The sequence below is a fragment of the Lucilia sericata genome, unplaced genomic scaffold (assembly GCF_015586225.1).
Source record: "Lucilia sericata isolate MDLA Ls3-8-SP2 unplaced genomic scaffold, ASM1558622v1 Contig003840F_arrow, whole genome shotgun sequence".
NCBI classification, from domain to species: Eukaryota; Metazoa; Arthropoda; class Insecta; order Diptera; family Calliphoridae; genus Lucilia; species Lucilia sericata.
Window position 1 is genome coordinate 1 of NW_023997046.1, and position 27,478 is coordinate 27,478.

The 27,478-nt window shown below is 27.9% G+C and overlaps 1 protein-coding gene across 3 annotated transcripts; it reads left to right on the forward strand.

Annotated features, from left to right (window-relative positions):
* The first annotated feature begins 4,068 nt into the window (after window positions 1–4,068).
* LOC119614992 (2-oxoglutarate dehydrogenase, mitochondrial-like) lies at window positions 4,069–25,810 on the forward strand. Of its 3 annotated transcripts, none has more exons than XM_037971078.1 (5): window positions 4,069–4,211; window positions 20,805–20,916; window positions 20,986–21,126; window positions 21,191–21,364; window positions 25,668–25,810. In XM_037971078.1, exons 2-5 carry the CDS (start codon window positions 20,824–20,826, stop codon window positions 25,776–25,778), a joined length of 519 nt encoding a protein of 172 aa, XP_037827006.1. In that variant the 5' UTR covers window positions 4,069–4,211; window positions 20,805–20,823; the 3' UTR covers window positions 25,779–25,810. The 3 variants fall into 3 exon arrangements, with proteins under 3 accessions (XP_037827006.1, XP_037827004.1, XP_037827005.1); XM_037971076.1 differs by lacking the exon at window positions 25,668–25,810 and adding an exon at window positions 24,756–24,944; XM_037971077.1 differs by lacking the exons at window positions 4,069–4,211; window positions 25,668–25,810 and adding exons at window positions 11,843–12,085; window positions 24,756–24,944.
* Window positions 25,811–27,478: the final 1,668 nt, after the last annotated feature.

Here is a 27,478-nt window from a genome sequence, read left to right on the forward strand (position 1 = left end):
ACAGATGAAAAGTTGTCTTCGTTAACTTTGTTTTCCTTTTATTAAACACATATGTATTTAATAAAAGCATTGAAACTTGTTAGATATTTAAATTTAGTTAATTGAAAACAAAACAATTATAGCATCTTTGAGATATTTTTAAATTTCCGGTGAGATCGAACATTAAAAGTAATATACACGCAGACGTATTTTCTTGTACTTTTTATGTTGATTTTAATCCCTAGATTTATGACAAATATCATATACAACAACGTTAACTAACTAACTAACTAACTAACTAACTACAACTAACTAACTAACTAACTAACTAACTAACTAACTAACTAATTAACTAACTAACTAACTAACTAACTAACTAACTAACTAACTAACTAACTAACTAACTAACTAACTAACTAACTAACTAACTAACTAACTAACTAACTAACTAACTAACTAACTAACTAACTAACTAACTAACTAACTACAACTAACTAACTAACTAACTAACTAACTAACTAACTAACTAACTAACTAACTAACTAACTAACTAACTAACTAACTAACACTAACTAACTAACTAACTACTACAACTAACTAACTAACTAACTACTAACTAACTACTAACTACTAACTAACTACTAACTACTAACTAACTAACTAACTAACTAACTAACTAACTAACTAACTAACTAACTAACTACGACTAACTAACTAACTACACTACTAACTAACTAACTAACTAACTAACTAACTAACTAACTACCTACAAACTACTGATTAACTAACTACCTACCTAACAAACTAACTAACTAACTAACTAACTACCTAACTAACTTACTAATCACTAAATCACTAACTATCTAGCTTACTTCTAACTAACAAACTAACTTTTGATATCCGTAGGTTTGGTTGAAGAAGCAATTTTTTAAAAGAACTCAAACATCTTGGATTATTCTATAGTCTCGACTACTTATATATAAGCCACAGTCTCGATTACAAATAAGTCTACCAGTCTAGCTACCCTTAGAGACAGCTAAGAGGGATCTATTTACTATATAGTAGTCTTTATATGAGTCTATAGCCTCAACTTAATTTTTAAAATCTAGATTTTTAAAAGAAATACAATTTTTAGATTTCCTCCACTAAAAGCTCAATTTACAATAAAAATTTAACTTTTTATTAAATGGCAAATTCTTACTAATGGAGATACAATATTATAGGAATATATATTAACTTGTATACCAAATGAAAGTTCTCTGAAATGTATTTTTTTGACATATTAAATAAAGAGTTTATATATGAATTATTTTGCAATTTGGATCATATAAGGGGGTTTTTATATAAGGACAGCAATCTCCATTTTATTCATGATCTTACTTAAAAACATTGGGTTCGATTTGCTACCATACTTCTGAGTAAATTTGATTCAAACTTTTTTTAATTGTAAATATGTATTACAAACGACATGACAAACCTTTATAATCCCTTCTCACGAAGGTGAAGGGTATAAAAAAGATAGCATATAAACGTACCACGTGTGTAAATAGAATAATGACTATAAAAAGTCATTATTATATTTATTAAAGTAAATACAGCTTTTTATAATTATTATGTAAGCATTTTAATAATTGTTATTTACATAGTAATTAACAATAGCTAAAAATCGTATAATTATTTTTTTTCATTTAAACTTCAATTGTTTCCTTGACAATGTGTAATATTTAACAAGAATCCTATTATAAACTTCCTATATAAACGCAAACTAAAGTTATATTTTTCCCATATCATTATCAACATGAGTTTCATACCCAGTAAATTGATTTACTTTTTAATAATTTTACAAATAACCAATTCGGTAATTTGTAATACAGAGCTTAAAACAAAAACCGACATCTATAGGCAAGATACCAAAGTTGGATTTATAAAAACCAAATATAAACTAAACGATTATGGTTTGAAAATAGAAGAAAAATGTAATACGACCAATTTATTGTTCACCCATGATGGTCTAGTAAATGGCCAATTAATCTCCGAAATACAGCGTACATATATCGATACCAAGAGAGGCTATAGGAGTCCCCGCTATTATGCCAGATTGTACAATAATCTACAGACAATAGCCGAAAGAGAATCGTTAAGAATCAATTTTAAAAACCATCATTAGTCATGGACCAAGAACCACCAGACTCAATAATTCGGGTGTGAAAAATGAAATGCGTTCTATTTTGGATGTGGGTTTCGGTTTGAACTTTGATATGCCCATACGTGGTCATAAGTTAAACTTCAACGATACCACAGAAACTAAATTAAAAGAAATCCTCAACTTGTTTTCTCAATCATACATTTGCAGAAGAACGAGTTAGAAAAATTAAATTTAAATTGCAAATCACTAGAGAAACATTTAAAACCGCTTGTAAAGTTGGAAAAAATAAATTGAAATTAGAAGTTTGCGAGAGTAATAACGAAACACAACTTCTTTTAAGATTCATACTTAGCAACGGTAAAAGATTAACACAAAATCAAAGAACGTTGTGTGTGAAAAAAGTTAAAGGTATTTTAGAAAATGAATAATATAATAAATAATTAATAATATGATTAATTGAATTGTTTTATAAAATTTACTTAATAAATTAAATTTTCATATCAAATAAAAGCATTTTTCTCATTTAAGGGTTAAAGTGTTCTTATAACATCTAGCTTTTGTATATGTTTTTGCTGTTTGTTTATCTTTTGAGTGTAACATTACTTAATAGTTGCCAGATAGTACACGTGTTTGCGACAACTAGTAGAAGGTTTGGGATTTGTAATTGTATTTTCGTTTTACATTGTTGTACTTTTGGGAAAATAATTTTTAAAACATTATTTATGTTTAAATTGTCTAAAAAGAAGAATCAAAATAAATGGTATTTTTATTCCCTTCATCAGCATAAAAGGGTTGGATATAATGCGCTTGTTCCTATTATAAATAACTTTACCAACTTCTCTGAATATGCATTATGGGAACTCCTATATTAGACCTTCATCAGAAATTTAATTCTAGACTAAAAACTCCTTCAAATCCCAATATATAGGATTTGACAATACATATATGTTCGCCACAAATCTAGATTTCGTCAGTCTGGTTCTATAATTAACCCAAGTATATACATACATAGAAATATTTTCGAAATAGTCTGGATATTAGTGAAAATTTTTGTAAAATTTCATCATCAATGAGGATCATAGAAAAAAGTACAAAATAGAAAATATATATAAATTAAATAGCCTAATATTCGCTATTTAAATTTATCTGTTTATAGAAAATTTTCAACAATTCTTCATTGTTCTAGAACAAAAAAATCAAGACACTAGCATGTAAAAAATTTACATTTTCTTACAAAGAATAAAAAGTCATCAATACAACATATTTGTTTTCCTTCCTTGTTTTAAGCTATTTTTCATAAATTTATACCTAAAAATATGTTCCATCGATTTTTCTAAAAAAAAACTCCAAACGTATCCCGTTTATTTAAATGTTACCTTAACTTCACATTTTTATTGATCTGGCAGCACATACTTTACAAACATCACGCCAACAGCGCCAGCCAGCGGTCTGCAAAACAACTAAAAAAACAATAATATCGGCATTGTCAATGTAGCGCTTTTAGCACTAAGTAATTGCTTTTAAAAGTTATCGACGCACCACTATTTTCGAAAAATTCTCTATTTGCAAAAAGAAAAATGATAAAATCTCCATTTTTAAATATTTAAAGACAATTTTTCAAAATTTCTTTACTTAAAAAAATTCCAACATATTTATTTTTTTTTCTGAACTTTAGAAAATTTTTATATTTATAGAAAGTAAAAAATCGAAAAATTTTCTATATATTTGTAAAGCAATTTTAATAAAAACCCTACTTTTAGAAAATGTTGGAAAAAATCTCTTTTTAAAGACAATTTTTAAAATATATCTACAGAAAGAAAATTAAAAAGAAAATATTTATATTTATGTGTTTTCCCATGTTGTTCCACTCTCTTTATTTCCATTTCAGGCATTAAAGGGTGGGTTATTCATAATTTTTAAAATCATTGAAAAATATAAAAACACAGCTGAAAACTTAGTCGGCATACGCAAGAATTTATGTTGCGCCGAAGTTTTATCTGACTGCTACCGCCGTTATAAATTTTGTCGTCGCTGATATTCGGTTTTCGGTACTTCAAGCAAAAGTTGCCTTGCAATTCGTTCACAGGTAAAAAATTAATAAAATTACTGATAAATTATTAAAAATAATTAATAATAATTGTGTAAATAACAAATAGAAACATTGATAATTAAAACAAAATAGAAATCAACTATTTGAACAAGAAATATTTGTGAAATAAATCAATATAAAAACCAGGTCAATTGACGTGTGTGTGAGTGCTGTTGAAATAATAAAAAAACGTATTTAAAAAAGAAAAAGTTGTGTAATTATCATTATGGAAGTGGACTAGACAACTAGACGTTAAATATATTACAATTTCCAATAGATTAAAATTACACAATTAATAAATTAAAACTAAAATATTTTGCAAAATCAAAAGGGTTGGTTGCTGCAACAAAATTATGTAATTTGTGTGTGGGGGTGTGAGTTTGTAATATTGTGCAGGCCCTGCCCTGCATAAGGTGGAGTCCTCAAATGTTTTTAGTGTATTTTATTTATTGTTGCTGCAGGATCAATAAATATAGTAGACAAATAGTTTTGCAGTTATTGAGTCACTATCTGCAACTAAATGTTTGACGCAACATGTTGATCTCACGCATATTTAAACAAAATTTTATGACTTCAACAACGTTCAAATAAATTAAACAAATATTTTTCTTTAATCAAACATGTGTAGGATGTGTCTGCGTCATCGTGGCTTATGACTATATGACTCTTTTTTTTTTAGTTTAAAGTCTAGTCGTTGGGGCTTTTCTTTAATTCTTATCACGTGTTTTATTTTGTGTGTCATTCTTTTTTCATAAAAGCGCTTGTGTTTTTGAAACCTCGTGTTAGTTTCTCCAACAATTGCAGCATTCTGCAAGAAGAAACCGGTATTAGTCACCTTGGAGGCCTGGCCTTACAAAAACGCACGCTCAAAGATTGTAGCCTTAAACTGCTATTCAAGTTTAGTTCGAACAACCTTCTTACATTCATTGCAAACATCATCTGTAATTTTATAGGTATTGAATATGATTTTTATTATTTATTTGGGTGTATTAAAAAGGGGCTCGTCGATCGATTTTCTTTTTTTTCCTCATATTATTTTCATGTGGAAATTAAAGGAACGAACCTTTTATATAAAGTTGATTGATTATTTTGCGTTATGTCTTATTATGACTTGGTAAGGATATTGATATACTAAGTACTTTTTATACCCTACACCACTATAGTGGGCAGTGTGTTATGGATTTGTGCTGAAGCATGTAACGCATACATAGACATAATTCTCTCTAACTCTACTAGTCTATAGAATAGACCAAACATAAGTCAATATATGGGGCCAGTCAAATCCATAAAGAGAGCACCAAATTTTGAATCTTGAAACCCCAACAAATAGGTACCTATTACAATCAATTTCTGTATTAAAAGTTTCAAACTTACTTATTTTCCAATAAAATTAAAGTAAGTTAGTTATAAATACACCGAAGGAGTAGACCTAAGCAATTAACTCTTTCACATATACGGGACACCGGTGTCCTAAATTTGTTTTACATTTTGAGTTCACACCTATAGTGAATGGCTATTACCAAAGAAAAATAAGTTATTTTTTATAATTTGATGTCTCTACATGCTAAAAAGGATAATATCCTGCGACACTTTTTCCATTTTTCATTAAAAATGGTCAATACATGTAAAAAAAAAAACAAGCGTGTGGTGAAGTCATATCCCTAAAAAGTCCAGCGGTTTAGTTTTGTGCGTGAAGAGTTAACGGAGCTGTCGTACGCTTTTGTGGGAATCGAACCCACTACATCCGTACTGCTAGACTATAAAACTAACAACTAACCTTGGAGAAACTCTGTATGGGGACTATGTGAATTCATGCACCACTCTCAACCGATTTAAATTTGCTTTGTTATGAATTAATATAAATGTGTTAAGAATGGGCTTGTACCTTGCGCACTAGCCGCTCGGATGGTTGGAAGAGTATGTCTTAATCGACTCAGATCATTACTCCAAGGTCGATTGGAAGCGTATAGAGTCTAAACCTTAGCACAAATAGATAATATTGTCCATTTTATAGTGGTGTAGGGTACATCAATAAGACATCGTAATATCAGTAACACGTTATTGTTTTGGTATTAATTAAAATTTTTAATTTTGTTAATATTTACTTAAGCGGAAAATAACCGCCAACTTCGAAACTCGAACTTCTGTTGTATTGTTATTTCTAATTTCATATACAGTTATTTTTAGAAAATTATTTATAATTTTACCTTTATCAGATTTTTAAAAGTGGTCACTTAAAATGACGCGCGTTTTCCATTTATTAATTTTAATTGTAGATGAAATAAGAATTTTATTATATAATTTTGCTTTTTCTTTAAGATATTTGCCTTGAAGATTAAAATTAATATTTTTAACAGCGCAACTTTCTCTGCATCCACCACAAATTGGTAATGTGATAATTGTAGAGCGCTTTGTAAATTTTTCAAAAAGATATTCTGAATTAGGTATATTGTGGTTTTAAGAAAAATTTCATTAGAATAAATGTGTTTTTATAAAACTATACATATTAAATTGTTGAATACCTATTTTTCGATAAAAACAAAATGTATCTACATACATATATATCATTGTAGAATTCTGGAACTTGTGAGTAAAATTAGCGGTCAAAAAGGTGACCTGCACAATTTTCAATGTTTTAAGTGCTGCTCACGATCACACATATGCTTTATATTAAAAAATAGAATCGATACTAGTAAAAGGGAGAGCAATTCATTTATAGTATTATTGTAAGACTTGATGGTTGGATTATCTACGAAACTTAACGTTTGCAGTACTGCTGACATTTGAACAAGTGACAAAGTCTGAGGATAACAGAAAATTTTTCGTCTGGAACTAGAAAATTCCAGCTAAATAAATATTTAATAATTTAAATATTTTCTTTGCATTTAATATGTGCACATATTGAAATTTTATAAATTTTAAACCAAAAATAAAACACTCCCACTTTTTGTCAAATTATCTTATCGTTTTTTCTTTTTGCAAGTAATGAAAAAGAAACGAAATAGGTATTCAAGGTCTCGAACTTATGTATTAACTTGAAAGCACATGTGATAACCGCATAAGATACGTTGATAATTTTATATTTTATGACAAATAATGTGCTAGAAGTAATTACAAAATATATTTTGCAAATGCCACCACACAATATAAATAGCCCAATGTCCAAAGAATCTATTGATTATCAACAATCATTTGAATAAGGTTTTTAATCTGAAATTTTTTATATTTAATTTGATTGTTATAAATACGTTAGCATTTTGGGGAAAAACGTTAGCTCTTATAAAAGTTTTATGATGAAATTAAAATTTAATAAAACGAAAATTTTAATTGATTTTCAGAATTATGCCGCTTTAAATAAAAAAACGTTTATTTCCAATTGTAATAGAAATGTTATATTTCGTAGACACTCTCTAATTGATTGATGGAAAACTCAGTACATACTATTGTACTTTAGTACTTTTTACATAGAAAAATACTTTATTATTCCCACGACAAATTTAGTACTTTTTTGATTACAAAATTACACAGATTAGTCAATATATTAATCTATCTCATAGAACAGTCAATTAGCCAATATGTACTTATGCGTTCGTCTATCGATCAAACCACAGATTAATCAGTAGACTAGTCCATAAAATAGTACATATACTACATAGTCCATACACTATTCAAATATCAAGTCCATAGACGCAATAGACTAGCCAATCAACCAATCTGTAAACTATTCCATAGCTTAGTCACAAAATAGTCCATAGAATACTCCATACACTAGTCAATACACAATTCCATAGACTAGTCAATCGTCTCGTCCATAGACTTCTATACGCCAGAAATTAGTCAGTTAACTAGTCAAAAGATAAAAAATGCTGAACTTGCCCATAGACTAGTCCATAGACAAGTCAATAGACTAGTCAATAGTCTCTTCCATAGAGTTGTATACTCTAGAGATTAGTCAGTAAACTATTCAAAAGATTAAAAGACGAAAATAATTTAGAAAAATATACTCGTCCATAAGCGAGTCAATATTCGTTCAGAGGTTAGCCAATAGACTAGTCCATAGATTAGTCCATAGACTAGTACATAGACTCGTCCATGGACTAGTCAATAGGCTCGTCCATAGACTAATCATAGACAACAGACTAGTCCGTAGACTAATCTATAGAGACTATTCCATAGGCTTGTATATCCAGAGACTAGTAAGTAAACCAGTCAATAGATGAAAAAATAAAAAAGTAATTTAATACATTAAAACCCTGAAATTTACTATTTCAAAATTCAAACATTCCATGCCTGCAGTCGTTGATGATTTAAAAAATTAATTATTTTTTAATATGAAAGATAAAATTCTTACAAAGTGTTATTGTAAATATAATTTTTATGTAAAAATAAATAAATTAATGTCTGACATTCTTCTTAACCAACCATTTTGGGGGGTTAAATAAATATTGATTTAAGTGCATAATAAAATAATAAAAAAAAGTCTGATAAACCTTTTTGAACTAACAAATTGTAAATAGATATTCAAATAAATTGTTTACACATCGATATGCACGTTCTGTCTGTTACATTCAAAGTTCCTAGAAATTTTTCGAATATTGTAAATAAACAATAGTAAAAATACCTAAAATAACATTTACACAGACCATAAGTAAACTAAACGAACAAGTATAGATTCTTAACTAATCTGATATGTATACGAATTGTAAATAGTATTATAGTCGGCATATATTCTAATATTAAGACTACAGCAGACAAGCCTCTTGTAGGTTATATTAAACACTTTTTGAGTTTAAAAAATTATAAAAAGAGAAAAAAAGTAAATGTGCGTAAACAAAACAATTGAAAATTAAACATGTACAATGTAAGAGAATCGTAAAACAAATACATAAATACTTACTTACAAATATATGTATATATGTATATAGAGAGTAGACGTCATATAAAACTTCATTATCACCGGTTTTTGCTTTTTTTAATGGCACAGAGAAAGAATGATGAAATTTAAAAAATTTGAATGAAACTTACTACGTCATGGTCTCATAAAATACATACCAAAAATATCCAGCATAAATTTTATATATAAACATAACACATACATACCTACCTTAGTTTAGAAAAAAAAAACCATCACGTCTTGATAATTTTTTTTGGTTGATTTATGCGCGCACACGATTTTTTTTATTTCTAAAATATTTCACATGTTGTAGGCTTATCATGTGGAATATATAAACTACTGACGATTTTGAGCATTTGCTATTTTATTCATTGACTAACTGATGAGTATCTTTCAAAATAAATCATAAAATAATTGTAGTTTCCGTTAGTTAAATGTTTTTTTTTACAACCAACATACCTAGTACATGCCGTTTGTTGTGTCTACCAAACTACAACAACGACAATCAATATTCAAGATATCTTTCTTTTTAAAACAAACCACTTTCTCTCAGTTATAATTTAAGGAAATGATAAAGAAAGAATTGTTTTTTTTATGAATTATTATTGTTGTTACTAACGAATGATATGATATGTTATTGAATTGAAAGGTGTTAGATATTTGAAATTTAACATTGAAAGTCAGTTTAAGTTAACTGAACTTTGTTTTTTCCATTATTTTTAATAGTATCTAAAGTTCATAATGTGATGCAATCAATTTTAGTTCAACTATTTTTTTAAAGGTTTATATAAAAAGTGTTTTTTTTTAATGATATTGCTAACTTGTGTTTGTTCGCTTGTTCCGCTTAAATATTTCTCTTCACTTAGATACTACTGCAAGTTAACCCATGAAGGGCAAACTTTTAAATTTGGAATAATCAAAATTATGTAAGAACTTTTAATATTATCTTTATTTAAAATAAATTAAATTAATTATTTAAAATAATCTCTTAATCATTATCATTCATATTAGGTTAGGTTGATAGTAGGGTCTGTTGTGCGTTCCTTTTCATGGAAGAAAAAAGTTTGTGGGTAATCAAACTGAAAAAAAATAGTGTTTACTGAATGTATTATCTTTCAATGTTCAGAAACTCAGAGTCCTGGAAGTTATTCCTAAGAATTTTCCAATCAGTTTTCGTGAGGAATCTTATATCCGGAATAATATCACTCTTAAGATATTTGTATCTTACTTCGCCGAATGGCTGACAGTGGCAAAGAAAGTGCTTCAGAGTTTCACCGTCCTCTCCCCATGCTCGCATGTTTGTGTCCATTCAGAATACTATCATCTAGACCAGACTTGCCCGTTTTAAGTAGATTTCACGTCTTGCTCTCATTAGGCTCACCCCATGTGGTTAAACCCGCCGTGTCATTATTCCAAGAGGCCTTATGGGATTCTTTCAACCATATTTTTAATTCATTCCTTATGTCGAATGGTTTTGCGTTCTTAAGGTTAACTAACTCCAGATTCCTTCCCTTTAAAGCTAATACATACGCCCTTTCGATAATTAATATGTATGTTAGATTTTAGTCCAATCTGAAAAACAAAGGAAAATAGTTAGTTAGATAGTTAGAGAGATAGATATATATATAGATAGATAGATAGATAGATAGATAGATAGATAGATAGATATATAGATAGATAGATAGATATAGATAGATGATAGATCGCTAGATAGATAGATAGATAGATAGATCGTAGTTCGATAGTTAGTTTTTAGTTAGTTAGTTAGTTTTTAGTTATTTGTTAGTTAGTTAGTTCGTTCGTTCGTTCGTTCGTTCGTTCGTTCGTTAGTTCCTTCGTTACGTTCGTTCGTTCGTTAGTTCGTTCGTTCGTTTTTTTTTTTTTTTTTAGTTAGTTCGTTCGTTCGTTCGTTCGTTCGTTCGTTTCGTTCTTCGTTCGTTCGTTCGTTCGTTCGTTTTCGTTCGTTCGTTCGTTCGTTCGTTCGTTCGTTCGTTCGTTCGTTCGTTTTCGTTCGTTAGTTCGTTTTCGTTCGTTCGTTCGTTCGTTCGTTCGTTCGTTCGTTTTCGTTCGTTCGTTCGTTCGTTCGTTCGTTTGTTCGTTCGTTGTTTTCCCTGGGCCTCCTCTCGCGCTGTGCCGCCCTTTTTTTCGGCCCTTCCCCTGGCCCTTCTTTTCGCCTCCGCCCCGTTTTCGCCGTCCCTCTTGCCCTTTCTCCCCTTTCTCGGTTAATTGAGCATGCTAAAAGTCGGGAACGAAAGATCTAATAGAAAATCTACTACTTTTTTAAAAACAGTTAAACTTTGCTTAAAATCGGTGATTAATGGGTTAATATTTAAGTTATACAACGAATGCTTCTATACCAATCTTTCTATATACTTACCGCTAAATTCTTTGCCACGGTATTATGACGCTTTATTCTAGTCTATTAACAAAAACCCCAAAAAGAACTGTGACAACAAAATCAACTAAAGAAAACAATAAGAAACTAATCATCGTCATCATAATCATCAGCAACATACAATTCAAACATATAGACGATAAATAAATAAAAAGTCATGTGTTTGCCAACCCAACGGTCATGAATTGGAAATAAAAAGTATTTTTTTTTATATTTACCGAATTTTTTTTGTTTATTTTTATTTAACGAAATTTATCATACTATCTTGACTGTGGCTCTCCTTTGCTTTCTTTTATTTGTTTAAAAATTATTTTTGTTATTGTATTTGTTGCTGCTGTTGAATTTTGTATTTTGTTTTATTAAATGCTGTACAACAAAAATAAAACGAACAAAATACTCTTGATAATTTCATTTCATTTTTAAGATTAATGAAATTCTCATAAACTGTTTTCAGTCGACGCGTAGCGCTACCAACGTAAAGATCGTAAGAGAGAGAGAAAAATACCAAAAAGTAACAATTATTTTTAAACGCGTCGCAGTTTAAATTTTTTATTTTCATTTATTAATAAATTTTAATAAACGGTTAGTAAAGAGTTGAAAATTACAATTATTAAAAAAGTGCAATATTAAAATTATTACATAAAAAAAGTGAACAAAAAAAATTAAAACAAAACACGTAATGTAGTTGAAATAAAAAATTAAAAAAAAAATATTTTTTAAATATTGAAAAAAAAAAACTTAAGAAAAACTTTTTTAAAAAATAAAAAATTTTAAATAATTTTTTAATATTTTTTTTTTAACCAATAAGAACTTTAAATAAACTACAAAAATAAATATTTCTTATGTAACGTCTGTGAAAAAGAAAATTTTCATTTCAATTTTGTACCTTTTGAAAAACGTAACAATTGCTGCAGCAAATAATGCTGCTAGTTCTCAAAAATAGATGAATTAATAGATATAATAAAAAACGTAACAGCCTAAACAAATTAGAAATAATTTCAATTTCTAGAAATCTGTAAAAAAAGAAAAGCCAAAAAAATGTTTAGATAGATTTTCTTTTAGATTTTATTTTCTCCAATTTCATGTGTTTGTTTGTCTGTCGGTTGGTTGGTTGGTATGAGCTGGTGGGCGTTTGTATTAGTGTGTTTATTTTCTTTTTTTATTTATACTTTTCATTTTCTATTTTCCGTTTCTCGGTTTTGTTATGATTTTTCCTCCTTAGTTTTTAGCTTTTATATAATAGCTAAAGAAAAATCGATAATTTTCTTTTGCTTCGCCCTATTGTAACTTATTTCGCAGTTGAATTTTTTAATTATAGCAAATGTTGTTTTTATTTTGATTTAAAGTCTTTTTTATGCCCATTATGTATGCCATCCCTCAATTTTCCCACCCCTTTTAAGGCCAAGGTCAGCATTTGTTTACACTTGAAGAGTTAAAGTGTGGTATTTGTAACTGTTTATATTGTTGACATTTACATGACAGTCGATTACAATTATTAGTTATTTAAGAGCATTTATATAATCTATATTGTTGTTTATCTTTTCTAATTCACGTGACTAAAAAAAAAAATAGTGTAAATATTATTATTAATTTGTTTGTTAGATCTGTTTTGATATTTGTTTTTCATTTTAACACTAGTAAATTAAATATTTATCATATTTGCTTCTTATTGAGAAAATTTCATTATAAAATTATTATATTTGTTCAATATTTATTTTTATTACCAAAATATTCGCGGATGCCGGTTAAAATCTTTCTAAAACTTTTATTTCTTGAAATTTAGAAAAATTTTTATTAGACAAACTTTTATATAGGTAACTTTAATTTTTGTCAAACGTTTCTATAGAAAACTTTTCTGGCAAACTTTTCTACCGACAATTTTTTGGTAAATTTTTCAATAGAAAACATTAAAGAACTTTAAAAAAATTGTGAATACATTTTATTATAGAAATGTTTTCCTATAGAACACTTTGGGACCAGTTTTTTCCAAAAAAAAAAAGCTTTTTGTCAAACTTTTTGCCAAACTTTATTTCTATAGAAAACTTTTTGACAAACTTTTCTGTAGAAAATTTTTGGAAAATTTTTTGTTACACTTTTCCCTAGAAAACTTTTTGGTTACCTTTTATATAGGAAACTTTATGTTGAACTTTTCTATAGAAAACTTTGTGGAAAACTTTTTGTTGAACTTTTCTATAGATTTTTTTTACTTTTTCAATTATAACTGTTTGACAAACTTTTCTGTAGAAAGCGTTTTGACTAACTTTTCTATAGACAGCTTTTTAACCAGATTTTCTAAAGAAATCTTCTGTTTAACTTTTAAATAGAAAACTTTTTAGCAAACTTTTCTGTAGAAAACTTTTTAAGGAACTTTTATATAGAAAACTTTTTGATGAACTTTTCTAAAGAAAACTTTTTAAGGAACTTTTATATAGAAATCTTTTGGACGAACTTCTCTAAACAAAAAGAAAACTTTTAAAGGAACTTTTCTATAAACACATTTTGATAAGCTTTTCTAAAGAAAACTTTTTAAGGAACTTTTCTATAGAAAACTTTTTGACGAACTTCTCTAAAAAAGACTTTTTGAGGGACTTTCCTGTAGAAAACTTTTTGATGAACTTTTCTATAGAAAACTTTTGATGAACTTTTCTATAGAAAACTTTTTGATAAACTTTTCTATAAAAAACTTTTAGAAGAAATTTTCTATAGAAAACTTTTTGACGAACTTTTTGGCAAACTTTACTTTGTAAAAAAGTTTTAATGAATTTTTCTATAAAAATAGTAATTTCGGTTTCCAGCTGCAAAAAAGCTGGATATATTTCATTACGTTTTTAATGCAAAGTTTTATCTTACAACTCAAGTTTTTGTAGGTTAATATGAAACTTTTTCAAAATAGATACTGTTTCAGTTTTTTATATAAACTATTACAAAAACATTTACTATTGTTTTCACACAACTTTGTATTAGGGGAATTTTTTATCTGGTTATGAAATAAACATGATGTTGACAAAAAATTAACTGTAATATCAAAAAATATTCATTATATTGTCACTCACTGTTTGTAACCAACAAAATTTGCAACCGACAGGTTGTCAAGTCTAAACCTTTTCATAATTAAAGGTACTTTATAAGTGTGTTTGATTACATGAACTGATATAATTAAATAATATAAGTAGAGCTATAAATAAATAAAACAGAGGTTCCCAATTAAACAAAAAAGTTGTCTCATCATTGCAAACGTTTATGGTATTTTCCATGAATTATTAATATTAATTTTTTTTCTATATGTTAAACAAAATATTTGATTTCGAATATCCGTACATATCTACTAAATCTTAAAATCCAACAAGTTTAACTACTTGTGATACATTTATATATAAATAATTAGCTTGTACTTGTACAAAAACACAATCTGCGATAAAAATCAATAATAATTAAGACAAATGTGTTAAGTGTTAGTGAACGCTATGGGAATATTTTGGAAACATTTTATTAAACTTTGTCATACATCACGTCATGATGATATTCGCAATATTTATTAAATAATAATAAAAAAACTTCTCGATAAGAACATGTGATTTAAAACATAAATAGTACTAAACTAAAAAAAAAATGAAATAAAAATAAAAGAAAGTCACTTAAGGCAAATTATTATACATATACTATGTGCACGCTTATTAGCTTATCAAAAAATTTATACCAACAACTAGAGCTTAAAAGGCCATTTACCAGACGTTGAACAAAAAAAAAAAAAATTGTACTATACCCTATAAAAAAATGAAATGAAGTCTGCCAGAAGTGTCATAAATATTTAATTATACTTATATTATGTTATTGTTTAATATTAACTTTATTTCAGTGTTAGTCAGCTATTAAAATATATATTTTTTCTCTTGCGGTTCTTTTTTAGAATTATTGTTCTATACTAGGTAATTGTTTTTATTTATTTTTTTTGGTGTGTTAAAAACAGGTCTATTAAGGAATTAATTATTTGCTGAGAGAGTAAACAAATTCATTATATTTATATAAGAAAAGTTATTTATAAAACAGTAATGGATTTTAATTAAATTTTTAAATTAGATTTTTGTTATTTAAGCAAAAAATGCAATTTGTTTAAAACATTTAGAGCTGTATTTGTTACAAGCTTTCTCTTAATTCAATTTAAATACAATCAATTTAGTCGACTTAGTCAGCATTGATTTTTTTCCTGATATTGTTTTAATTAAAATTGTTTTATCGTCTGTACTTTTTAAACATATCTTTCTTACTTTTTGTTTTTACTTAAAATCTTTATTTATCGATGTGACAAAATATTTTAAACTTTTATAAATATCTTAATAAACTCTTGTAGAAGACATTTCGATGAACTTTTCTATAGCAAACTTATTGATAAACTTTTCTATAGAAAACTTGTCGACAAACTTTTGTTTAGAAAACGCTTTGATGAAATTTTCTGCAGAAAACTTGTTGAAAACTTTTTCTTTAGGAAACTTTCTATGTAAAATTTTTAGACAAACTTTTATAGAATTTATTAACAACGTTTCGATAGGAAACTTAAAAAAATTTTTTTTGACAAACTTTTCACTAGAAACTTTTAAAAGAACTTTTTTTGTAGAAAACTTTTTATCGATGTTCTCTATAGAAAGCTTTTAGACAAACTTTTCACTAAGGAACTTTCTCTAGTCTTTCTAGAGAAACTTTTTTTATAGGAAGCTTTTAGATCAACTTTTCACTAGGAAACTTTTTTAACAAACTTTTCTGTAGAAAACTTTTTGATGAATTTTTCTGTAAAAAACTTTTTGACAATCTTTTATAGAATTTATTAACAACGTTTCGACAGACTTTTCACTAGGAAACTTTTAAAAGAACTTTTTTTTGTAGAAAACTTTTTGTCTATGTTCTCTATAGGAAGCCTTTAGAGAAGCTTTTCACTAAGGAACTTTCCCTAGTATTTCTAGACAAACTTTTGTATAGAAAGCTTTTAGATAAACTTTTCACTAGGAAACTTTTTTAACAAACTTTTCTGTAGAAAACTTTTTGATGAATTTTTATGTAAAAAACTTTTTGACAAACTTTTCTGTAGAAAACTTTTAAAGAACATTTTTCAGGAAAATTTTTTAGCACGCTTTTGGGCAAACTTTTCATTAGGAAACTTTAAGAAGAACTTTTCTGTAGAAAACTTTTTGACGAACTTTTCTGTAGAAAATATTTTCACGAACTTCTCTATAGGAATCTTTTGCAAATTTCTTTTTTAGAAAACTTTAAGAAGAACTTTTTAAACTTTAGATAAATTAACTTTTTTTCTATAGAAAACTTGTTGATGAACTTTTGTATAGAAAGCTTTTAGATGAACTTTTCACTAGGAAATCATTAGAAGAACTTTTGTGTAGAAAACTTTTAAAAGAACTTTTCTCTAGAAAACTTATTCCATAGAAAACTTGTTGATAAACTTTTCTATAAAAAACTTCTTTAAAAACTTTTAAAGAACTTTTCTTTAGAAAAAATATTGACAAACTTCTCACTGGGAAACTTTTAGAAAACTTTTTGTCAATGTTTTCTATAGGAAGCTTTTAGATACATTTTTCGTTAGGAAACTTTTAGAAAAACTTTTTTTACAACATTTATTGACGAACTTTTTGGCAAAAAAAACTTTTCAAGAACAATTTTCAGACATTTCGATTGAACATTTTTTCACAAACACTTAAAATTGTTAAACGGTTTATTATTTCATAGAAATTTAGAAGAAATTAAAATATTTAAATAAATCTAAATTCAACTTAACAACACAACAAATTTTTTGGTATAAATCTCTTAAAGTGTCTGGTTTTTCTTAATAACTAATAAAGATATTTGCATAAATATCAACACACGATAATTTCTTTCAACATAAATACAAAATTTAAATATGTATTTGTAGTTTTTTTTCACTTCCAGCGTCAAGCCATCACATTGACGTAATTTGTTTCTTTATTTATTCAAACTCTATATTATCAATATATTAGTTTAAACTTTTAAATATAATGACTAATACATTATACTTTTACTTTTCCTTGTGTGTGAGTTTTTTTTTTTTTTTTGTATAAAACAAATTAAAAAAACAAGCAAATTTAATAAACTACAGGTTTTTTATTAGTTCGTTTACTTTTTGTGTAAAAGTGATTTTTGTTAAATTTTACAAAAAAAACTTAACGAATATTGTTAAAAAAAATATAAAAAAATTAACGAAAAAATTCAAAAGTTTGTTAATTTTAACTTAAAAAGTTTAAAATATTGGAATACGTGAATATTATCACAAAGCAATTTGTTACAAATTGAAAGTTTAAAAGAATTATAAAATTTATATAATTTGTTTAGGTTATCTAATGCATTTTCAATTATCATAACTGTTTAAACTAAATTTTATTTATTTTCTAAAGTAATTATTCATTAGAATAAATAATAAAAATAATAACTACGTCACTTAATACTTAAAAAATTTAATTATAATCTCAACAAAAACAACCGGTCTTTTCAATACTCTTTCCTGTTATAGAGACCCTGACATACAATAACAATTCCATATTTCTTATATTTGGATAAAATCTAAAACCATTTGTTGCCAATTAAATTTTTAAGCTTATTTTTTGTTGATTTAGCATTCTATCTCTTTCATATTTTTTGGGGAATTCGAACTTGTGAATGAATTAATGAAATAATTCTGAAAACAACCTTCTCACGTGATTATGACGTTATTTGTTTAGTTATTTCTTTATTTTATTTTTATAAACTTCTAGATAAAAATGAAACAAAATTTTTTGTTTTATAAATATGTAGTCTACATTTTTTTTTATTTTGCTGTTTTTTACTAAATGCGCAATTTTGTGTTCTTGGTTTTAATTTTGACGTATAATATTTGTTTAATTTGAAAAATGGGTAAATTTTGTTATCTCTCTTTCGGTTGGTGGTTTTTAACTGTGTTTTGTTGCTTTGTCTTTATGGCGAATTGCGTAAACAAATAATGTCTTGGCGAAACTCTTTTTTTTTGTGAAATGTAGATTCATTATTAAACCATTTGTTGTTTTCAAGATAAATTTTCAAGGTTTTAATTGTGTGAAAATTTGATGTGCAAAATATTAACTGATGTAGTCACTAATTAAAAAGGTTTGATGTTAAATTAAAATTACTTGAAATTACTAGAACTGAACTAGAACTGAACCAGAACTGAGCCAGAATTAGAACTGAACTAGAATTGAACTAGAATTGAACTAGAATTGAACTAGAACTGAACTAGAACTGAACTAGAGCTGAACTAGAACTGAACTAGAACTTAACTAGAACTGAACTAGAACTGAACTAGAACTGAACTAGAACTGAACTAGAACTGAACTAGAACTGAACTAGAACTGAACTAGAACTGAACTAGAACTGAACTAGAACTGAACTAGAACTGAACTAGAACTGAACTAGAACTGAACTAGAACTGAACTAGAACTGAACTAGAACTGAACTAGAACTGAACTAGAACTGAACTAGAACTGAACTAGAACTGAACTAGAACTGAACTAGAACTGAACTAGAACTGAACTAGAACTGAACTAGAACTGAACTAGAACTGAACTAGAACTGAACTAGAACTGAACTAGAACTGAACTAGAACTGAACTAGAACTGAACTAGAACTGAACTAGAACTGAACTAGAACTGAACTAGAACTGAACTAGAACTGAACTAGAACTGAACTAGAACTGAACTAGAACTGAACTAGAACTGAACTAGAACTGAACTAGAACTGAACTAGAACTGAACTAGAACTGAACTAGAACTGAACTAGAACTGAACTAGAACTAAACTAGAACTGAACTAGAACTGAACTAGAACTGAACTAGAACTGAACTAGAACTGAACTAGAACTAAACTAGAACTGAACTAGAACTGAACTGAAATAGAACTGAACTGAACTAGAACTGAACAAGAACTGAACAAGAACTGAACAAGAACTGAACAAGAACTAGAACTGAACAAGAACTGAACTAGAACTGAACTGAACTAGAACTGAACTAGAACTAGAACTGAACTAGAACTGAACTAGAACTGAACTAGAACTGAACTAGAACTGAACTAGAACTGAACTAGAACTGAACTAGAACTGAACTAGAACTGAACTAGAACTGAACTAGAACTGAACTAGAACTGAACTAGAACTGAACTAGAACTGAACTAGAACTGAACTAGAACTGAACTAGAACGGAACTAGAACTGAACTAAACTGAACTAGAACTGAAGTAGAACTGAACTAGAACTGAACTAGAACTGAACTAGAACTGGACTAGAACAGAACTAGAACTGAACTAGACTGAACTAGAACTGAACTAGAACTGAACTAGAACTGAACTAGAACTGAACTAGAACTGAACTAGAACTGAACTAGAACTGAACTAGAACTGAACTAGAACTGAACTTGAACTGAACTAGAACAGAACTAGAACTGAACTAGAACTGAAGTAGAACTAAACTAGAACTGAACTAGAACTGAACTAGAACTGCACTAGAACTAGAACTGAACTAGAACTGAACTAGAACTGAACTAGAACTGAACTAGAACTGAACTAGAACTGAACTAGAACTGAACTAGAACTGAACTAGAACTGAACTAGAACTGAACTAGAACTGAACTAGAACTGAACTAGAACTGAACTAGAACTGAACTAGTACTGAACTAGAACTGAACTAGAACTGAACTAGAACTGAACTAGAACTGAACTAGAACTGAACTAGAACTGAACTAGAACTGAACTAGAACTGAACTAGAACTGAACTAGAACTGAACTAGAACTGAACTAGAACTGAACTAGAACTGAACTAGAACTGAACTAGAACTGAACTAGAACTGAACTAGAACTGAACTAGAACTGAACTAGAACTGAACTAGAACCGAACTAGAACTGAACTAGAACTGAACTAGAACTGAACTAGAACTGAACTAGAACTGGACTAGAACTGAACTAGAACTGAACTAGAACTGAACTAGAAATGAACTAGAACTGAACTAGAGCTGGACTAGAACTGAACTAGAACTAAACCAAAACTGGTTTAGTTAAAATAAATAAAAAACACTATTTATTAAACAACTCTTTATAATTTTACTCTAACAATGAAAATTTTTACCAAATATTAGACAAACATAAATAAAACATTATTTACACAAATATTTTATAATTTGCCACAACAGCAGACGTTCAAGTTATAAAATTGTACTTGATTTTGTTTTAATTAAATGTCTACAACAATAAAACTAATTCAAATTTTATTTTTTTATATACTTGCAGTTAGAAATTCAAAGCCATAATGCATAGAGCTAATACAGCCTTTAATTTGGCGTTATCGCCAATGGCACATAAAAATTTTGCAACATGGCTTTTAAATGGAGCCAACAAGAAGGTAATTATTATAGAAAATATAATGAAAATAGTTATAAATATTAATTAATTTATTTAAAATATTAAACAGATTATTAAAAATGCTATGGCTGCTGCTGCTGTACGTTGTTACAACTCAGCTGCTGCTGAGCCTTTTGCAAATGGTACCACAGCTTCTTATGTAGAAGAAATGTACAATAATTGGTTGCGTGATCCCACCTCTGTACACACAGTAAGTTTTACTTAGAATATATTTTTGAAATATATTTTCTTATTAATTTTCTTTGATTTTATAGTCCTGGGATGCCTATTTCCGCAATAACTCTTACTGTGGTCCCCCAAATCTAGCTCCTCAACAATACAACACTCTACCCGTTTCAGCTTATGCTGGTATGGTTAGCGGTGCTGCTCCCGACTCTAAAACTATCGATGATCATTTAGCTGTTCAAGCTATTATCAGAAGTTATCAGGTATGTTTTTAGTTTTTTATCTTGTTTATGTTTCTAAAGCTATTTATATTTCTTTATTATTAAATTCTTTTTACACTTAATGGGGTTTTTAATTATATAATAGTTTGAGTATTTGTATTACGTTTATAAATTAGTTTTGTTTATGATTTATTTACTATTTGTTAATTTATTGTCATTTTTAGTTAGTTATTTTCTTTTCTCTGATATTGCAACAAAACAAAATCCATAACCTACACTTCAATTTTTTTTATTCTATTTTTATTAGTTATTTAGTTGGTAGTAGAAATTATTCAGAATTTAAAACACACTTATCACGAAATATCAGTTTTGTAGGTTTTAGTCAGATGTTTGCAATTTATTTTATTCTTTTCCATTGAACAGCGCAACCATTAACTCCAGTATTTTCCAAACACATTTTTGTGTATGTAAGCACAGCAATTTGTTATTTTCTTTAATAATTTTCTGATATGCAATACAAATTCATGTTTTCCGCTATTTCCTGTAACAAATCTGACTAATGTTATCATTTAAATATTAAAAGTCCACATAATTTTAATTCTCTATTTAAGTAGTTTGTAGCAAATTTAATAAAAAACCTTTAAAAATTCACAAATTCTGAATAATTTCCCTTAAATTTTTGCACTTAAGTAATAAACCCTTTTTAATAATTTTTATATAGGGTGTATATCTTAAAAATGCGTAATTTTTTTTAATGTTTAGTTTTTATTTTGAAAAGTATGTATAATATGAATTTATTCAGAGTATAGGGCACACTGTTAGCTATGGCCTTTTCTCATCTATCTCGCAATATATGGATTCCGTGCCGAAATAACTGCTTATAACTGCGAACCCCAGAGAGATCTAGAAAAGAATTAAAATAGAGTTAGAACAAAGCTAGAACATAATTAGAACAGAAGTAGAATAGAACTAGAACTGAACTAGAACAGAACTAGAACAGAACTAGAACAGAACTAGAACAGAACTAGAACAGAACTAGAACAGAACTAGAACAGAACTAGAACAGAACTAGAACATAACTAGAACAGAACTAGAACAGAACTAGAACAGAACTAGAACAGAACTAGAACAGAACTAGAACAGAACTAGAACAGAACTAGAACAGAACTAGAACAGAACTAGAACAGAACTAGAACAGAACTAGAACAGAACTAACTGAACTAGAACAGAAATAGAACAGACCTAGAACAGAACTAGAACAGAACTAGAACAGAACTAGAACAAAATTAGAACTGAACTAGAACTGAACTAGAACATAACTAAAACAGAACTAAAACAGAACTAAAACAGAACTAGAACAGAACTAGAACAGAACTAGAACAGAACTAGAACAAAACTAGAACGGAACTAGAACAGAACTAGATCAGAACTAGAACAGAACTAGAACAGAACTAGAACAGAACTAGATCAGAACTAGAACAGAACTAGAACAGAATTAGAACAGAACTAGAACAGAGCTAGAACTGAACTAGACAGAACTAGAACAGAACTAGAACAGAACTAGAACATAACTAGAACAGAACTAGAACAGAACTAGAACAGATACAGAACGAACTAGAACAGAACTAGAACAGAACTAAACAGAACAGAAGCAATAGAACAGAACTACTAGAACAGAACTAGAACAGAACTAGAACAGAACTAGAACAGAACTAGAACCGAACTAGAACAGAACATAAGAACAGAAAACTAGAACAGAACTAGAACAGAACTAGAACTGAACTAGACAAACTAGAACTAGAACTAGAAACATGAACATAGAACTAGAACAGAACGAACTAGAACAGAACTAGAACAGAACTAGAACAGAACTAGAACAGAACTGGGAACAGAACTGGAACAGAATCTGGAAAGCAGAACTAGAACAGAACCTAGAACAGAACTAGAACCGAACTAGAACAGAACTAGAACAGAACTAGGAACTAGAACAGAACTAGAACAGAACTAGAACAGAACTAGAACAGAACTAGAACAAAACTAAACAGAACTAGAACAGAAACTAGAACAGAACTAGAACAGAACTCGAACAGACTAGAACAGAACTAGAAACAGAACTAGACAGAACTAGAACAGAACTAGAACAGAACTAGAACAGAACTAGAACAGAACTAGAACAGAAAACTAGAACACGAACTAGAACAGAACTAGAACAGAACTAGACAAACTAGAACTAGAACAACTAGAACAGAACTAGAACAGAACTAGAACAGAACTAAACAGAACTATAACAAGAACTATAACAGAACTATAACAGAACTAGAACTGAATAGACAGAACTAGAACCGAACTAGAACCGAACTAGAACCGAACTAGAACAGAACTAGAACAGAACTAGAACAGAACTAGAACAGAACTAGAAAGCAGAACTAGACAGAACTAGAAAGAACTAGAACCGAACTAGAACAGAACTAGAACAGAACTAGAAACTAGAACGAACTTGAACTAGAACTGAACTAGAACGGAACTAGAACTGAACTAGAACAGAACTATAACAGAACTATAACAGAACTAGAACTGAACTAGAACCGAAACTAGAACCGAACTAGAACCGAACTAGAACCGAACTAGAACCCGAACTAGAACCGAACTAGAACAGAACTAGAACAGAACTAGAACAGAACAGAACTGAAACTAGAACTGAACTAGAACAGAAATAGAACAGAACTAGAATAAAATTTTAAATAAAGTAGTGCATTTACCAGCCAGTCGACTCGTCTATGGAATAGTCTTTCAGGTCTCCCAGCTTCAATTCGTATGGTAACCAATTTCCTCGCTTTTGGATGAATTCTGCTGATCACAAACGTTTTGAAATTCCTACTTGAGTTGATCCTAGTGATTACTTAGTCTTCCGTGTCTAAATCAAGAAAAAAAAATATATATGTATATCTTAAAGATAATAGAAAAAAAGAAAAATCTGCTTTCAAAACAATATTCTCCATTCCTGGCGAATCTCTCATTTTTAGGTTATACACCCAATATTTACATATATGTAATAAATTAACAATTTTTGAAATCCTTTAAGGGCTAATTTTAATAACACTATTATTATTACCTTAAACTTAACAAAAGTATACGTAAAAGTTTAATTGGCTTAATTAAAAATAAAAATGTTTTGTCTAAATCTAAAATTAATAAAAATGTATTACTAATAATTGGCTAACAAAAATCAACTGTCAAATTTGTTATAATTAATCCTCTAAGTATTAACTTTATACGTATATGTAAACTTCCAAACAACTACACACCTATTCCTTTATCTCTTGACTACTTAAAAATAATAAACAAAAACATATAAAAAGAAAATCCATTATCCTGCTATACATATTGTTGTTTTATCTATATATCCTGCTACCATTGTGTTCATATAATATAGTCTCGTGGTCATTTGGCTTCTGAATTGGATCCCATGGGAATTCTAACTGTTGAAAAGGTCAGGGGTAAGGATGGTGTTACCCGTCGCGCTAACGAAGATGTTTTACGTCAACATTCTGGTTTTTTGTTTGGTAATTTTTTCATTTTACTTTTATTTAAAAAAAAAGATATTTAAAAATCGTTTTATCTATAGCAGTTTGGCAAAATGCATAGAAACAGAAAACGATCTGAAAAGAAAAAAAAAAAAATACAATGAATATTAACTTTAAACTGAAATTCGGAGTGTTATTTATAAAGTTATTTTAGTTAATATCAGCCTTTGATTAAAATCACTTGTCGACTGTTATTTAAAGGCTTAATTATTTTTCTTAAATTAGCAGGCTTCTTTTCTTAAAGTTGTACTTAATTAGTGTAGTTAAGGTTTTGGTATTTGATTACTTTCTTCTTCTTTGTCATTTGGTTTAATTAACCTTATTTGTTTATATTGTATTTTATTAATTATGTGTATTTTTTGGTGATTTTTATTATATACTTGTTATAACCCCATTATACTGTCATAAACTTAATCCTGTATTGTATTTAATGTTTATATTTTGTTTAACTTATTAAACAAACGTAATAAGCCTTTAATTACATTTATGGTTTTAATTAATTAATTAATTTCTTTAATTTTATTTATATTTTCATTAACTAAACAACTTAATGCTTATGACTTTCTTTTTTCTTTTGTTTTATTGCTTTTTTTCTATATATACATATATCTCTATCTTCTCGGTTTTATCTTCAAAATTGTTTGAAATTAAAATTTCCATATCTTCCAAAAAAAATACCATACAAACTCAAAAAAAAACATAACTCTATATTTGGTATAAACGATTGAAACATAAAAACAAATATATTTTGTCGATATTAGATTCGAGGCCATAACGTAGCTCACCTCGATCCTCTTGAAATTAGTATTCCCGAATTGCCTGGCAACTCTACAACAAAAGCTATTTATGCTAATTTCAGTTTTGGTAAGTAAGTTTATAATACGGTAGTTTTTTTCATTTAGTATTCAAAACTTTTTCTTTTCAATGCCTTCTGTCCTATCCTTTTTTCTAGTAGTTATGTTTTTCTTTCCTTTTTGAAAATATTAAATTCCTAGTTTAGTTGTTTGTTTTATTGTCAATTTATTTTAGAGTAATGTCGTCCCTACTTATTAAATACCTCTTCGCATCCTAATAATGTATTTCGTTAACGTTTCTTATTATATTGTTTATTTATCTTTGCTTTGTAATACATTCTATATTTAATTTTTATTATATTATATTTAATTTAATTTTTATTTTTGGTTTAACTTTTAAGTTCTTTTTAAATTATACATAATTTTTATTTTTATTATAATATTTTGGATTATTTGTCAAAATTGTTTTATCATCGGTTTATATTATTTCAATAAATAAGTGATGTAAAGGTTCTTTGAAATTTAGAAAATTCAATAATCAACTTTGGCATCAAAAGTAACTTCAAATTTGATATGTAGATAGATACGTAGATAGATAAATACGTATGTAGATAGATACTTAGATATATAAATACGTATGTAGAAGATACGTAGATAGATAAATACGTATGTAGATAGACTTAGATATATAAATACGTATGTAGATAGATACGTAGATAGATAAATACGTATGTAGATAGATACCTAGATATATAAATACGTATGTAGATAGATACGTAGATAGATAAATACGTAGGTAGATGAATACGTAGATAGATAAATACGTAGATAGATAGATACGTAGATAGATAAATACGTATGTAGATAGATACGTAGATTGATAAATACGTATGTAGATAGATACGTAGATAGATAAATACGTATGTAGATGGATACGTAGATAGATAAATACGTAGATAGATAAATACGTAGATAGATAAATACGTAGATAGATAAATACGTAGATAGATAAATACGTAAATAGATAAATACGTAGATAGATAAATACGTGGATAGATAAATACGTAGATAGATAAATACGTAGATAGATAAATACGTAGATAGATAAATACGTAGATAGATAAATACGTAGATAGATAAATACGTAGATAGATAAATACGTAGATAGATAAATACGTAGATATATAAATACGTAGATAAATACGTAGATAGATAAATACGTAGATAAATACGTAGATAAATACGTAGATAGATAAATACGTATGTAGATGGATAGACAGATAGATAGATAGATAGATAGATAGATTAGATAGATAGATAGATAGATAGATAGATAGATAGATAGATAGACAGACAGATAGATAGATAGATAGATAGATAGATAGATAGATAGATAGATAGATAAATAGATAGATAGATAGATAGATAGATAGATAGATAGATAGATAGATAGATAGATAGATAGATAGATAGATAGATAGATAGATAGATAGATAGATAGATAGATAGATAGATAGATAGATAGATAGATAGATAGATAGATAGATAGATAGATAGATAGATAGATAGATAGATAGATAGATAGATAGATAGATAGATAGATAGATAGATAGATAGATAGATAGATAGATAGATAGATAGATAGATAGATAGATAGATAGATAGAATAGATAGATAGATAGATAGATAGAGATAGATAGATAGATAAATAGATAGATAGATAGATAGATAGATAGATAGATAGATAGATAGATAGATAGATAGATAGATAGATAGAA